At 34.7% G+C, this 13,654-nt stretch overlaps 1 protein-coding gene across 1 annotated transcript in view; it reads right to left on the reverse strand.

The window, feature by feature from the left end:
* Positions 1-13,654, reverse strand: part of COL21A1 (collagen, type XXI, alpha 1) — a 196,036-nt gene that overhangs the window by 96,517 nt on the left and 85,865 nt on the right. The window contains exons 13-16 of the mRNA XM_006893157.1: positions 3,848-3,901; positions 3,339-3,390; positions 2,574-2,629; positions 2,413-2,466 (exon numbers count right to left, since the gene is read on the reverse strand). Coding sequence (XP_006893219.1) covers positions 2,413-2,466; positions 2,574-2,629; positions 3,339-3,390; positions 3,848-3,901 — 216 coding nt within the window. The remainder of the gene's footprint in view (positions 1-2,412; positions 2,467-2,573; positions 2,630-3,338; positions 3,391-3,847; positions 3,902-13,654) is intronic.

The raw sequence follows: 13,654 nt of genomic DNA on the forward strand, positions 1-13,654 counted from the left end.
AAATAACTCAAATAAAAATTATAGGGGAGATATCAAAAGAGATTCAACTGAAATGAGGATAATAAAGAAATATTATGAAAAGCTATACTATAAAAAAAAAAACCTTTAAAATATAAAGGGAATGGACACAACCTAGAAACTCACACCCTATCAAAATTGACACAGATTGAAGTAGAATACTTGAACAGACCCATCTTAAAAGAAGTCAAGCAAGCAAAAAGAACTCTCAAAAATGACAAAAAAAGTCCAGGGGCAGACAACTTTACCAGTGAAGTCTACCAAACATTCAAGAAGGACTGTCATCAATCATACTTAAGTGATATTAGAAAATAGAAAAAAAGAAGGAACACTTCCATATTCATTCTATGAAGCAAGCACAATCTTGAAACCAAAGCTAGGCAAAGACACCAACAAAAAAGAATAGCATAGAATATCCTGTAAGTATATAGTTGCAAAATCCTTACCAAAATCCTAGCCTATAGAATCCAAAGGCATTTCAAAAGAATAATTCCCAATGATCAAGTGGGATTTATGTTAGGCATACAAGGACAGTTCAACATACAAAGGATATTCAATGTAATCGATTACACAGATAAAACAAAGGACAAGAACTACATGATCATCTCAATTGACTTTGGAAAGGCTTTTGACAAAACCAACCCCCTTTTTCTGATTAGAATGCTCAATAAAATAAGAATAGATTTTCTTTCCAGCAGAATGAAAAGAAAACCTACTGATTAGGGAAAAAATTTGGTAATATAATTTCAGACAAGGGTCTCATATCAGTTTACAGCATCCTAAAGGGCTTCCACAAGAAAAAGACTGATAACACAATTATAAAATGGGCAAAAGGCAGGGAAAGACTTTTCACAGAGGAAGATATTCAGATGGCTAACAGTCACATAAAGAAATGTTCAAAAGCATCAACAATAGCAGAGAAACAAGTCAAAAGCACAATGAGATAACATCTTTCTCCAGTAGCCCTGGCAAAATTTAACAGGACAGCAAGTAATAAACGTTGGGAAGGATGTGGTGATGTTGGGAAGGATGTGGTGAGATAGGAACTCTTATTTTACTGTTGGTGGGATTGTAAAAATGTTACAACCACTCTAGAAGGCAGTTTGGTATTTCCTCAGAAAGCTGAACACAGAAATTGCACATGACCCAACTATTCCACTGTTTGGAACATATATGGAGAGAATGAAAACTGAGACACAAATGGAGACTTATGCACCAGTGTTCATAGTAGTGTTACTCACCATTGCAAGAACATGAAAACAGCTCAAATGTCCAATCACAATAGAATAGATTGAAAAACTATGGTACTTTCACACAATGAAATACTACACAGTACACAGGAGAAATGATATTTTAAATCACTACCCAACTTGAGAGGGACTGGAGAGCATTATGCTGAGTGAGCTAACGCAGTCACACAAGGACAAATACTGTATAAAAGCATTATTGTAGAATGAATATGAGGATACAAGGGGGGAGGGAAGAGCAGAGGGGTAAGGGTGGTTAATCACAGGGTCACACAATTTGATGGAGGAAGAGCAAGGGGTGAAGGAAATTGGAAAGATCTAGTGTGAAAAACAATGTATATGAATTTTGTAAATAAATCAGTTAAAAAAATAGAGGGGAATCACCTCAACATCATAAAGAATCTCCTTATGTAAGAATCATATATCAATATAAGAATTCCCTCAACATACTAAATCAATCACTAAGCTTATCCTCAATGGAGAGAGTTTAAAGGTATTCCCATTGAGAACAGGGACTGAAAAAAGAATGATCATTATCACCACTCCTATTCAATATCACATTGGAAGTGCTAGCAAGAGTAATAAGGCAAGATAAGAAATAAGAGGCATACACATCAGTAAAGAGGAAGCAAACTATATCAATGCACAGGTGATGGTGGTGGTGGTGGCATTATGTGCCATAGAATCATTTGTGATTCACAGTGACCCTATGTACAACAGCTCTGAAGCCTGCTGTATCCTGAGCCAATCTTACTGCATCTGAGACACCTACTCCCATTACCCTAGTCACTGAGTCAATTCATTTCATTGAGGGTCTTCCCCTCATGCACTGTCCCTCCACCCTCCCAAGCATAATGTCCCTCTCTAAGGACTGGTGCCTCCTTGTAGCGTGTCCAAAGTATGTCAGATGGAGGCTCAGAACACTTGCCTCCAAGGAGAAGCCTACTTTCACTGTTTCCAAGATGAACCTGTTTGTTCTCTTAGCAGTCCACGGTATATTCAACACTCTTCTCCAGCATCATAGCTGAAAATTCTACATAGTTAATTTTATCACATAATCACATCTAAAAATAATGTAATATTAGCATATTTCCTCTAAGGTTCATTAACAAGGTATAGAAATAATTATATTTTAAAAAATATATACCTTGAAACCAGGACTACCCAATAATCCATCCTTTCCATGTCTTCCTGGTTCTCCCTAAACAAAGAAATATATATATTTTAGTATAATTTTTATGTCTACAACTTGTTTAAAATAAATTAGCAATATATTGTCCTTTTTTTTTTTTTAATTATCAGACTCACAGCACGCCCAGGGAGGCCAGGATATCCAGAATTTCCCTTTTCACCTTTAGCACCCTGTATAAAAAATGAATTACAAGTCATTCTTGCAAATAATGTTCTAATGTTTCAAATCAGGCTTAAATAAGAAAGCTAATACATTTAACCTCATTATGTAGTTGCACAGTGGAATTACAGCTTGCATTTGTTTTCAAACTTTGGCAAAGAGTAATTTTATTGGCCCACTAGACAGAATGTGAGGCATTTAAAGTGTTGGTAGATGCAAAATTATAAGCATCTACAGACAGAAATCATACTTTGGAAAATTTTAAAACAATTATTATTTTCAAAAATTAGTAATTCAAAAGTTCCTTAGGTGTGAGGAAATGAAAAGATTTACAATTTAGATTACCAGCTGACATACATTGAAACAACTCTCAATTCTCAAGTAAGCTCTCACTGTAAATGTTTTAAAAGATCAAGAATATATTATTATATAATAGTATATATAACTAAAGGTGATATTGCTGGTTTAAAATTCAAAATTTTAGCTTCCCACAAATGGCAATATAAAAACCGTCACAGTAACACTAATAGTCACCAAAATAAGTCAGGTTAAAAAAAAAAAGTAAGCAAGTATTTTTCCCTGTTTTCTTTGTTCTGTACAAATCCCTCAGGAACACTGAACAGATGATTTTTATAATGTTGGGCTACCACTAAAATTCAGTTTCCTCTTTCCATCAGATTAAAAGGAAGTTATAATATACATCCTTTCTTTTATACTTCCCTTTTTGCCATAAAATCCAGGTGATCCCTTATCTCCTTTGGGGCCTATTTCACCCTGAAAGTATAAAAGTAATTATTAAGTCCTAGAGGAAATGACTGTTTGCTTTACATCTTAGAAGAGGGTGGGGAATCACAAATTATAAACAATAGAATTTAATAAAATAGTTATAGATCTCTCTGTAAAAGTATTTTTCCAGGCTTTATAAAGCAAAAATAGAAACAGTATCATAACAGTTTCCACAATTTTAAGTTTACAATTAAGAGAATTCATATATTTTAGAATTCATTAACTACTAGATACTGTAAGATTAGACTTTATGACTGAAAATTTTAAAGGATAAATGGAATATTTTATGTGAAAAATAACATGAGCACTTATAAATTATGTTATTACATACTTTCCATTAATTTACAAATGAGCATTATTTATGACATTTTTTATAAAATACACATAGTTTCAATTTTAAATAAATATGGTATTGCTGAATGTAAAGGAAACTCATTTATTCAACCTTTGATCCAGGCACTCCATGAAGTCCTGAAAAACCAGGAAGTCCACGGTCACCCTGAAAAATAAAGCTGAAATTATTAAAGATAAATGCAGCCTGAACATTATTGTCAAGCATATTTCCATCATTGTCAAAATTCATGGAAAAAGTAATCATCAGTCAAAAACTCCAACTCATTGTTGTCTAGTTGGAACTGGCTCAGAGCTGACTCATAGATTTGCAGTCTGTAAATCACATGGGAGGTGTTTATGTCTCTTTCTGCACTAAAACTCTGTATCTACAAGAAGTAAGATGTTAAACAAGATGGACTGACATCTTTACTGCAACAATGGGCTCAAACATAGAAACCATTGTGAGAATTTGCATTCTAATTGCCACTAGGCCATAACCAGACTCACAGAGAGTTCTCAGACACTGTATGTATATCACACAGAAGGTGATGGCCCATATTTTTTTCTGATTTTAGTTTCAAACAACATGCGTTTGAGTGGCAGCACAGCTGCTTACTTACTAGGCTACCAGAAGATTTACATACAACATCTAAAAATCATTGCCATTGAGTCAGAACCAACTAATAGTTAACTCTCCAGTGAATTTTGGAGACTATAAATTGTACATTAGAAGACTGTGCATCTTTCTCTCTCAGAGTCACTAATTGATTTGAATCACAAGACCATCACCACTTTTATATCAGAATGCAACTTTGTACCATCAGCACTCCCCTTAGACCAGACAGTTATTATTCTACTATAATTAGACTCACTAAGAGTTGGGACCAACCTGATGGTCTCTAATAAAAGCTTTAGTTAAATAAATTATTCGTGTTTATGTTAAGAGTCATAACTATGGCACGAATACACTCAGCATATTTCTTTTTTTTCTGTTTAGTCTGTAGACAGTTGTGCTGCTAATTCAAAGACTGTGCCTCTTTGTTAGTTAAAATCCGCTGGTTGCTCCATGAGAGAAAGATAGGAAATGTCTTACCATGCAATGTACATCCTCAGAAAACCAGTGGAAGGATAGCTATGAGTCAGTTAAGGCTTCACAGCAATTAATTTTACACTTTTTGTTTAACTGCTTACTTATCTACAAGTATATTGCTAAATTGAATTTGAAATATTGTGATTGTCAAAATCACTTGTAATTATAGTCATCTACATAAAAATTTACGTATCATTATACAAATATCTCCCTGAAATCTTTATTTGTGTTTTACTGGTTATATAAAAGCATTTGACTATGGAGATAATAAAAAAGATTATGGATAACATTGAGAAGAATGGGAATCTCAGATCATAGGAAACCTATATGTATATTTAGAAGTGGTATGTGTCCAAATAGAACAAGATTACATACACTTGACCTCTTAAAATCAGAAAAGGTGTGTATCAAGGTTGTGTTCTTTTTGACAACTGACTGGAAGAGATCCATATGATCCTATTCCCAAGAAGTAATCCAGTAGAATGTGGAAATTCTCTAACAATATTGTTACTATTACATGCAAGCAAAATGTTGATGAAGATCACCCAAAACAGTTAAAACCATACACTAAGAAAGATTTATCAGAAGTTCAACCTGGATTTAGAAGTCACGTCACCAGCAATATTATTGCTGATGTCAGATGTCTCCAGACTGAAAGCAGAGAATACCAGAAAAATGTCTCTTTGTGTTTTATTGCCTTTGACAAGACCTTTAACTATGTAGATCATAACATATTATGGTTAACATTGAAAATAATGAAAACCTCAGAACATTTAACTATATTTGCTGCAGAAGATCAAAAACTACAGCCTTCAATATACATTACACCTCAACATCAAGAAGACAAAAATTCTCACCACTAGACCTATAAGCATCATCAAAATAGAGGGAGAAAAAATTGAATTTGTCAATGTCTTCATCTTACTTGGAACAATAATCAACACATTTGGCACCAGCAGTGAGGAGATCAATAGACATATTTAATTGGGAAAGCCCACTCCATTGTCAGAGACTTCTCTAAATTACTGAGGGAACAAGGATTTCAGTTTGAAGACTAAATAGTGCCTAATCTGAGTCATGGTCTTTTCGATGACGTACTATGCATCTGAAGGCTGGAAAATGAATAAGGAAAACAGATGAAGAGCTTTTGAGCTGTGGTGTTGAAGAGTATTAGATATCACATGGACTGTCAAAAAAACCAAACAGGTATGTCTTAGAGAAAGTACAGACAGAATGCTACTTTAAGGCAAAGATAAGAAAACAACATCTCACATACTTTGGGCATGTTGCTAGGAAAGACTATTCCTTAGAGAGGAACTTAATGTTTGGAACGGTGGATGGTTCAGCAAAAGAGAGGAAGACTCTCAAACAGATGGATAGACACAGTGTCTGCAGCAATGGGCTCAGGTGTGTCAGATGATAAGAATGGCACAAGATAGGACAAGATTCATATCTGTTGTTCATATGGTTGCTGTGAGTCATACATGACTTGAGGGCACCTAACAATAGCAGTAACAACTTTCCACACCATGATAGATTTGTAGATGACACAATCATGCTGACAGAAAGTAAAGACATCAAGCATATACTACAGAAGATCAAAGACTGTGGCCTACATCTCAACATTAAGAAAACAAAGATTTTCGGGAGCTTTAGTGGCAAGAAGCTGCACTGCAATCACAGAGGTACGCGGTTCAAATCCATCAGATGCTCTGCTGGAGAAGGAGGGGCAATCTCCTCCTGTACCAGTCAGATCTGATTTGACCCTACACAAACACACACACACACACACACACACACACACACAAAATAATTTTTTTAAAAAAAGAAAACAAATATTTTCATAATGGAGCTATAGGTAGTATGATAGATGGAGAAAAGATTGAAGTTGTCAATGATTTCATTTTATTTTGATCCACAATGAACATCTATGATAAAGGCAGTAAAGAAATCAAAAGACATGTTGCATTTAAAAAGATCTGATGTCAACTACCCCTCCAAAGTTCAAAAGAGCAAAGATATTACCTTAAAGACTAAGATGTGCCCAATGCAGTCAATGTATTTTCAATTGTTTGAAGAAAAATCAATATCTTTAAATTGTGGTATTAGAGATTAATGAATATTCCATGGAGTGCCAAAAGAACAAGTAAATCTGTCTTGGAGGGGGAGTAATCAAATGCTCTTTAGAGGCAAAGATGGTAAGACTTTGATATACTTTTGTGCATTTTGCCAAGAGGAACTAGCTCTTGGAATAAGACATCATACAAGGAAAGGGAGAGTAAGAAAGAGAGAGTAAGACACTTAGGGTATGGATTGACACATTAACTACTACAATGGCCAAGGGCATGACAAACGTTGTGATAATGGTGCAGGAAAGGGTTGGTATGAACCACAGTGGACTCAGAAGCTCCTAATGACAATAAATATGTCTTGTTAATGTAGGATTTTGCTTCCTTCTCTTATTGTTTCTCCTCCTTAATGCAGTCTCTTTTTTTTGAGACTTTTTCTTTCCAGTGTAGAGACTCTAGCATTCTTTACTCCAGAGAATAAATATTCTTCTTTCCAACAACGAACCTAAATTCATTTGACTAAATAAAGTTTAAGATAGGAAATCTCCCTGCATTTTACAGCATTGGAATCTCTCTGGAATGTCTGCTGTGAATTGGTTCCAACTCAACCATAATGAGAGTCTGAAATTAAAGTTCAAGAAAGGATAGCCTAAACATTGGTAAATAAGTATTAAACTATGCTTCCATTTTTCGCCTCACCTTTACTTTCGTCTTCTAAACCACTGGATTATGTTCAAATATGCACATTTACCTACTTGTGTCATGAATAGCGTCTTACAAGAATCTTATTTCTTATTTTTAGACCCATCTTCTTTGGGTCTGCTTTTCTGTTTTCTAGCATTTGTAGTTAATTTGTTTCCTCTTTCATAAGTAAATTAGTTTCTATTATGATTTAATTGGTTTTTTTTATTTTTATTTTACAGGTTTTTTTTATTTGGAAATGTTTATATGAGTACAACAAAACTAAATTTGGAGACGGTGCATATGAGTTTGGATATCATTAGTTTATTTCAAAAGAGACACAGATTATTTACATGATGGAAGATTTCAGATGAACTTCAGTGATTTTTTTTTTAATTGCTGGTAATTCAATGAAGAGACAAAGTGAATGTTTGTGGTCTTCATCATCATCTCGAAGGTCTAAGTGACTCAGTGGTGCTTCAGACAGCAGGTGGTTTTTCAAATAAGCCCACTGGCAAGTGACAGCAGCACAGCCACCCGAGAAGGAAAATATAAACTGAGGAATCAGACTCAGTGTTTCATTTCTGTCAATTGCTCACATATATACTCACCAGAGGAAGGTATTTAAGCCTAGACAAGGTCATTGTGGCCTCTATTACGGAGGTTCTAATTCTCATAGACTCCCCTTTAAACATATGTTAATATATTCTGAAAAAATTATTCTGAACAAATTTTAATCATGACTAATTGAAAGAAAATATGGAAATGACTTACAGGCCTAAATCATTAAACTATTAGTCTTTTTTATTTTAAAAAAAATTTTGTGGTATTGAGAGTAGGGTTTATTAGAGAAATATGTTGGAGAGTAAGGAAGGCAAATAATAGCTCTCAATGCAAGTCTAAGTTTAGTCTAGCAGTCCCAAGCCAGATAATTCTGATGTATTAAAGAATTAAGAATACCCTTTTATTCTGGGTTAATGAGTCAACATTTATCAATATAGTCTCAGTTTTCAGAGAAAGAACCAAGTACAAAAGTTTAGGAATTCCTCAGTCTTCTCTCATGGCAACTAACAGCAAATAAGGAAAAGAACATCTATGTTAAATATACCTGTATTATGTGTGTAAGTGGGAGAAAGTTGAGCAATCGCCTCCCATGTGATTAACTGCCTCTGAAACCCACTGAAGGAACAGCTCTGTGTCAGTTCTGACTTGATGGTACACAACCACAATAACAATATTAAGTCTAAGTTTCCTCAGTCATACTAATGGACATTTTCAAACCTATGAACCAAAAGAAAGCTAGTGATGTGTTTGGGTAAAGTAAAAAAAATGCTATGGAGATATTTACTCTCCATCATGGTGCTATGAGCTGAGGCTGACCCACTGGCAATGGATTTGGTTTTTGTTCTTGTTTGTTTGTTTAGGTATCATGTTTGGTTTGTTAAAGTATTTATAAGACTACCTGTTATAAAAAAAATAGTAGAGAGTTGTTGTTTTGTGCCATCAACTCAACTGTGACTCATAGCAATCCTATGTACAACAGCTCTGAACTCTACCCTATCCTGAGCCAATAGCACCATCTTCAACAAACCAGCCCCATAACCCCCGTTACTGTGTCAATCAATAGCATCTTGTCCTTCCCTAAGCTGACCCTGAACCCTTCTAAGTATAATGTTCTTTTCCAAGGACTGGTACTTCCTGGTAACATGCCCAAAGTATGTGAGACAAAGCTTCAAAATCCTTGCCTCCAAGGAGCAGCTTGTTTTCACCTTCTCCATGAAGGACCTGTTTGTTCTCTTGGTAGTCCATGGTATGTTCAATACTCTTCTCTTAAAAGCATCTATTCTTCTATCATACTTCCCTCAAAAAAATCTATCTTCTAGCATAGGAAGGGTTTCAGCAGGGCACAAAGCTACTCAATTAGAAACTATGCTTTCCAGTTTCCTTTGTGATAAGGCACGGCCATGTGACTAAGTTTTTTGTACCATAACTTGTTCAGAAATTGCAGGTGCAATTTCTCCCATGTCATTGTTTAAAATGAAATTTATTGTTGTGATTACATTTTTTCCCCTCCTTTCCATCAGACAATTTAAGGGTAAGATGACAATGTCATCCATACCATCCAATGGAGAATAACACTCTAAGGGAAACTAGACCAACAAGAGACAAAAGTGCTACTTTTACAACTTCTGAAGAAGTTGTAAACAACTTGTTACACAAAAGAAAAATAAACTTTTTTTCTGTATATGCAACTGCATTTTGAGGTTTTACAGTTCTTTTTTTTCTTTTATATTGCAGGTTCGCCAAGAATTGACTAATTAAAGAAAGATCATTTGTCAGGTTTAAAAGGAAATGTATTTTTATATGTTGCTTTCAAGAATAATAGATCCTACTTGACTATATTCATGTTCCACAAAAAATCTTGAAAAATCATTCTGTGTGTGTGAGAGAGAGACAGAGAGTAGTAGAAGTAGGTAATCTCTGCTGGGAAGAGAATCAGAAATATCAGTAAGATGGTGCTTTAAGAGTTAATATACAAAATATAAAACTTGTGATATAAATAACTAAAATAATATCATTAGTACTAATTATCATTTACAGTGGATCTCTGGTGGCCGAGTGGCAAGAAACTGTGCGGCAATTCTGAAGGCACACAGTTCAAGGCCACCAGCTGCTCCATGGAAGAAGGATGGGAAATCTCCTCCCATGTGATTAATTGCCTCTGAAAAGCCACTGGAGGGTCAGCTATGGATTGGTTCTGACTCAATGGTACGCAACAACAACGTCATTTATAGTAGGAACAACAGAAATTAAACGTCATGACTGATATAAGTAGAAAGACAAATACCAAGACTTATAGGAAGACTCAGTTTTAAAAAGAGGTCAGTGCTTTCAAAACTAATCCATAAATTCATGTACATTTCCATTAATATATGAAAAGAAATGTCAAAAAAATCTGAAGGAAAATATTGAGCTTTATCTGGAAAAATAAGCATGAAAAAATAGCCAGGAAATTCTGATTTATGAAGAATAATAAGTAAAAGTACTTACTCCTGCCAACACTAAATTATATTAAGGACTGATAATAATTAAAATAACTTGGCAATAGAGAAGATAAAGACAGATTAATATAACAGAATTGAAAGGAAAAAAACAGCAGAGCAAAATAAAAATAGAACTCAATTATAAAAAAATTTTAATAAGTGGAGAAAAAAATTAATAGCCTATTTTACATGGCAGCAGCTATCAGTTTAGAAGAGAAGAAAATTGTTATATATTCATATAGCTTTAACTCAAAATCCAGAGATTTAAAGGCAAGAGTAAAGTAATAAAATTATCAAATACGAAAAATGACATTAAAAATCTAATATGTATATTTATGACACAAGCACTAAAGAAGGAAATAAAAAGTCTATATATTTGCTACAAATAAATTCTATCTTCTATGTAATGTAAATTAAAAAAAAACATAAACAATGAAAAGTATTTTCACAAATAATGATAAATATATTTCAATCAAATCAGCAGTACTTTCGCTTAGACTAATGAAAATCACAAAGTTTAAGAAAAACTAGAGCTAATAAAGAGGAAAAATGTTTTCAAAACTTGTTGAGTGAGTACAAACTTTCCACAAAGCAATAGGCATTTTCTAAGTTTCAACATGAATTAGCACTTTTATACAAGTTCAATTCCACTGCTAAGAATTTTCCTTATGGATAAACACAGCAGATTTTACTGAGAAACACAACAGTATTCATTGCAGCCTTGCTGATACTCGGGGAGGTGGGAGGTTAGGAAGGAAGAGGTGGAGGAGAAGAAGGTAACATCAGGGGAGGAGAAGGAAAAGGAAGTGAGAAATGGGAGAAAAAGAATAGGTATATAGAGGGAGAGAAAGAGGAGGAAAGGAAGAAAAAGCACCAAAGACAGTATACATAACAAAAGTATTCCTGAGTTTTACGGTTGTGTTTATATACCATTCAGTTTACTGCAACTCATAGTGAATAATGGATTATGAACTTTGCCCTCTTCTGGGCCATCCTTCACCATCTCCAACACACTCTATCCCATTCTGTTAGTCACTGTCTCAATCTGTATTGTGGGTCATTCACTCTTCGACTGACCCTCTAACTTTCCAAGCATGATGTCTTTCTCTAAGGACTGGCTCCTTCTAACAACATGCCCGAATTATGTGAGATGAGGTTCTCAATTTTTGCCTCCAAGGGATGCGCTGGTCCCACTTTCTCTAAGACAGACCTGTTTAAGATCAACCCTTCTGTTTAAGTTTACATCTACATGGCAGGTCAACACTTCCTTCATTAACAGTAATTTTAAAAATCCAGTTACCACCAAATTCAGGTCATGATGAATCTATACACACCAGGGCAGACATGTGCGCCACAGAAATTTAAACAGGTTTAAATGTTTATTCGGAAGTAGATAACCAGATCTTTCTTGTGAAATACCTTTGAGTAGCTTCAAACATCCATACTTTTAGCTAGTGAGCAAACTGTGTTAACCATTCGGGACACCACCAGGCTCCTCCTTATTGACAGCTTCTTTGATTTTTAACTTTCTTCTAAATTCCTATATAGTTTTATTTTATTTGATTCTTTGACCTTTAATATTCAGACAGTTATAATTTTCATATTATATCCCAAATGATCACTTCTTTGAGATTAGAATCCATGTTTTACTCATTCTTGGTAGCTATGACCACAATTTCTCAATATATAGGTTCTCTCTCTATTACCATGAATATAAGAGAACCATCTTTTCCTAAGCTCTTGAAGTTGTTGTGCCTATAAAAGTTACTCTAACTTAAAGATGAATGGAAATGCTGGAGCCAGTGCCTAATTATCCACGCACCTGCTACCATAACTGGTACTAATTAAGACAAAGAGGCTTCTGTTAGCTTGGGTCTTTATTTAAAAATGGAGAATTCCTCACTACTGCTTAAAAACATCTTATGAACATTTATTGTCTTAAACCATGAGATTCTAGAGCTTGTTTGTTATTGTAAGCTAACTTAGTCAAAGCTGGCTGATGCCTTATTTATGATTGGTGAGTTATTGAATATAGAAATAATTTTTTCCCAAATACAGCAAAGAGTTCAAAGAAAACCCAAATAAAATAATGATTTTGGAAGCCACATTATTGATCTCAATCTTCCTAAGTGTCAAAGAAGCCAAAGATATCTCAAATTGGTTCTTTACATATTCCTCAGCAACTGTTAAATATGCTGTTGATCTCATCCTGTCCATCTCAAATACTGATCAAGTGTCATAGTCTCCAATTTTAAGTCAAGATTATTTAGGTTAGCAAAACTATAAGACTTACTAATTTTTAAATATCATTTGTACAATTTGTGTATGTGTGTTTTAAAAATACATGATGTTTTGCTCAGCAGTTATTGTCATTGGGGCATGGCATCAACTATGACTCATAGCAATCCTATAAACAATGGATCAAAACCTTACCCCATTCTGTGCTATCCTCACAATCTCCACTATGTTCAAGCTCTTTGTTGCAGTAGCAATGGTGGTGCATCTTACCAAAGTTGCTGAACTTCAACCTTCCCTAGCATGACGTTTTCCCCCAGAACTGGCATCTATCAATATGTACAAATATGTGAAATAAAGTTAAGTTCCCTTCCCTGGGGAATTCTTAGCTACTGTGACCTGTGCTGCTGAGGAACCATTGAGGAAGGAACAGAAGCAGAGTGACCTCCCCCCCAGGTGAGCTCCCACTGGGGTTAATTCAAGTAGTTCTGGGACAGAGGCAGAGCAAATTCCCTTCACAGGGGATGCTGTTATCACAGGGAGCTTTGCTATGAGACCAGAGAGGAAAGAACAGAAGTAGAGTGCTATCATAGGGGTTGATTATGGATCCAAGTAAAACAAAATCTGTGACAACTTCAATTTTCTCTCCACCTATCATGATGTTGCCTAGTGGTTAGGATTTTTGCATTTTTTTATGTTGTGAAATCCATATTAAAGGCTTTAATCTTCTTCAGTAAGTGCTTAAGGTCTTTGTTACTTTCCCTGCATTTTAAGCATATAAAAAATATATATCATATACA

This window comes from Elephantulus edwardii, unplaced genomic scaffold (assembly GCF_000299155.1).
Source record: "Elephantulus edwardii isolate Elephantulus edwardi_28Jun2011 unplaced genomic scaffold, EleEdw1.0 scaffold00124, whole genome shotgun sequence".
NCBI classification, from domain to species: domain Eukaryota; kingdom Metazoa; phylum Chordata; class Mammalia; order Macroscelidea; family Macroscelididae; genus Elephantulus; species Elephantulus edwardii.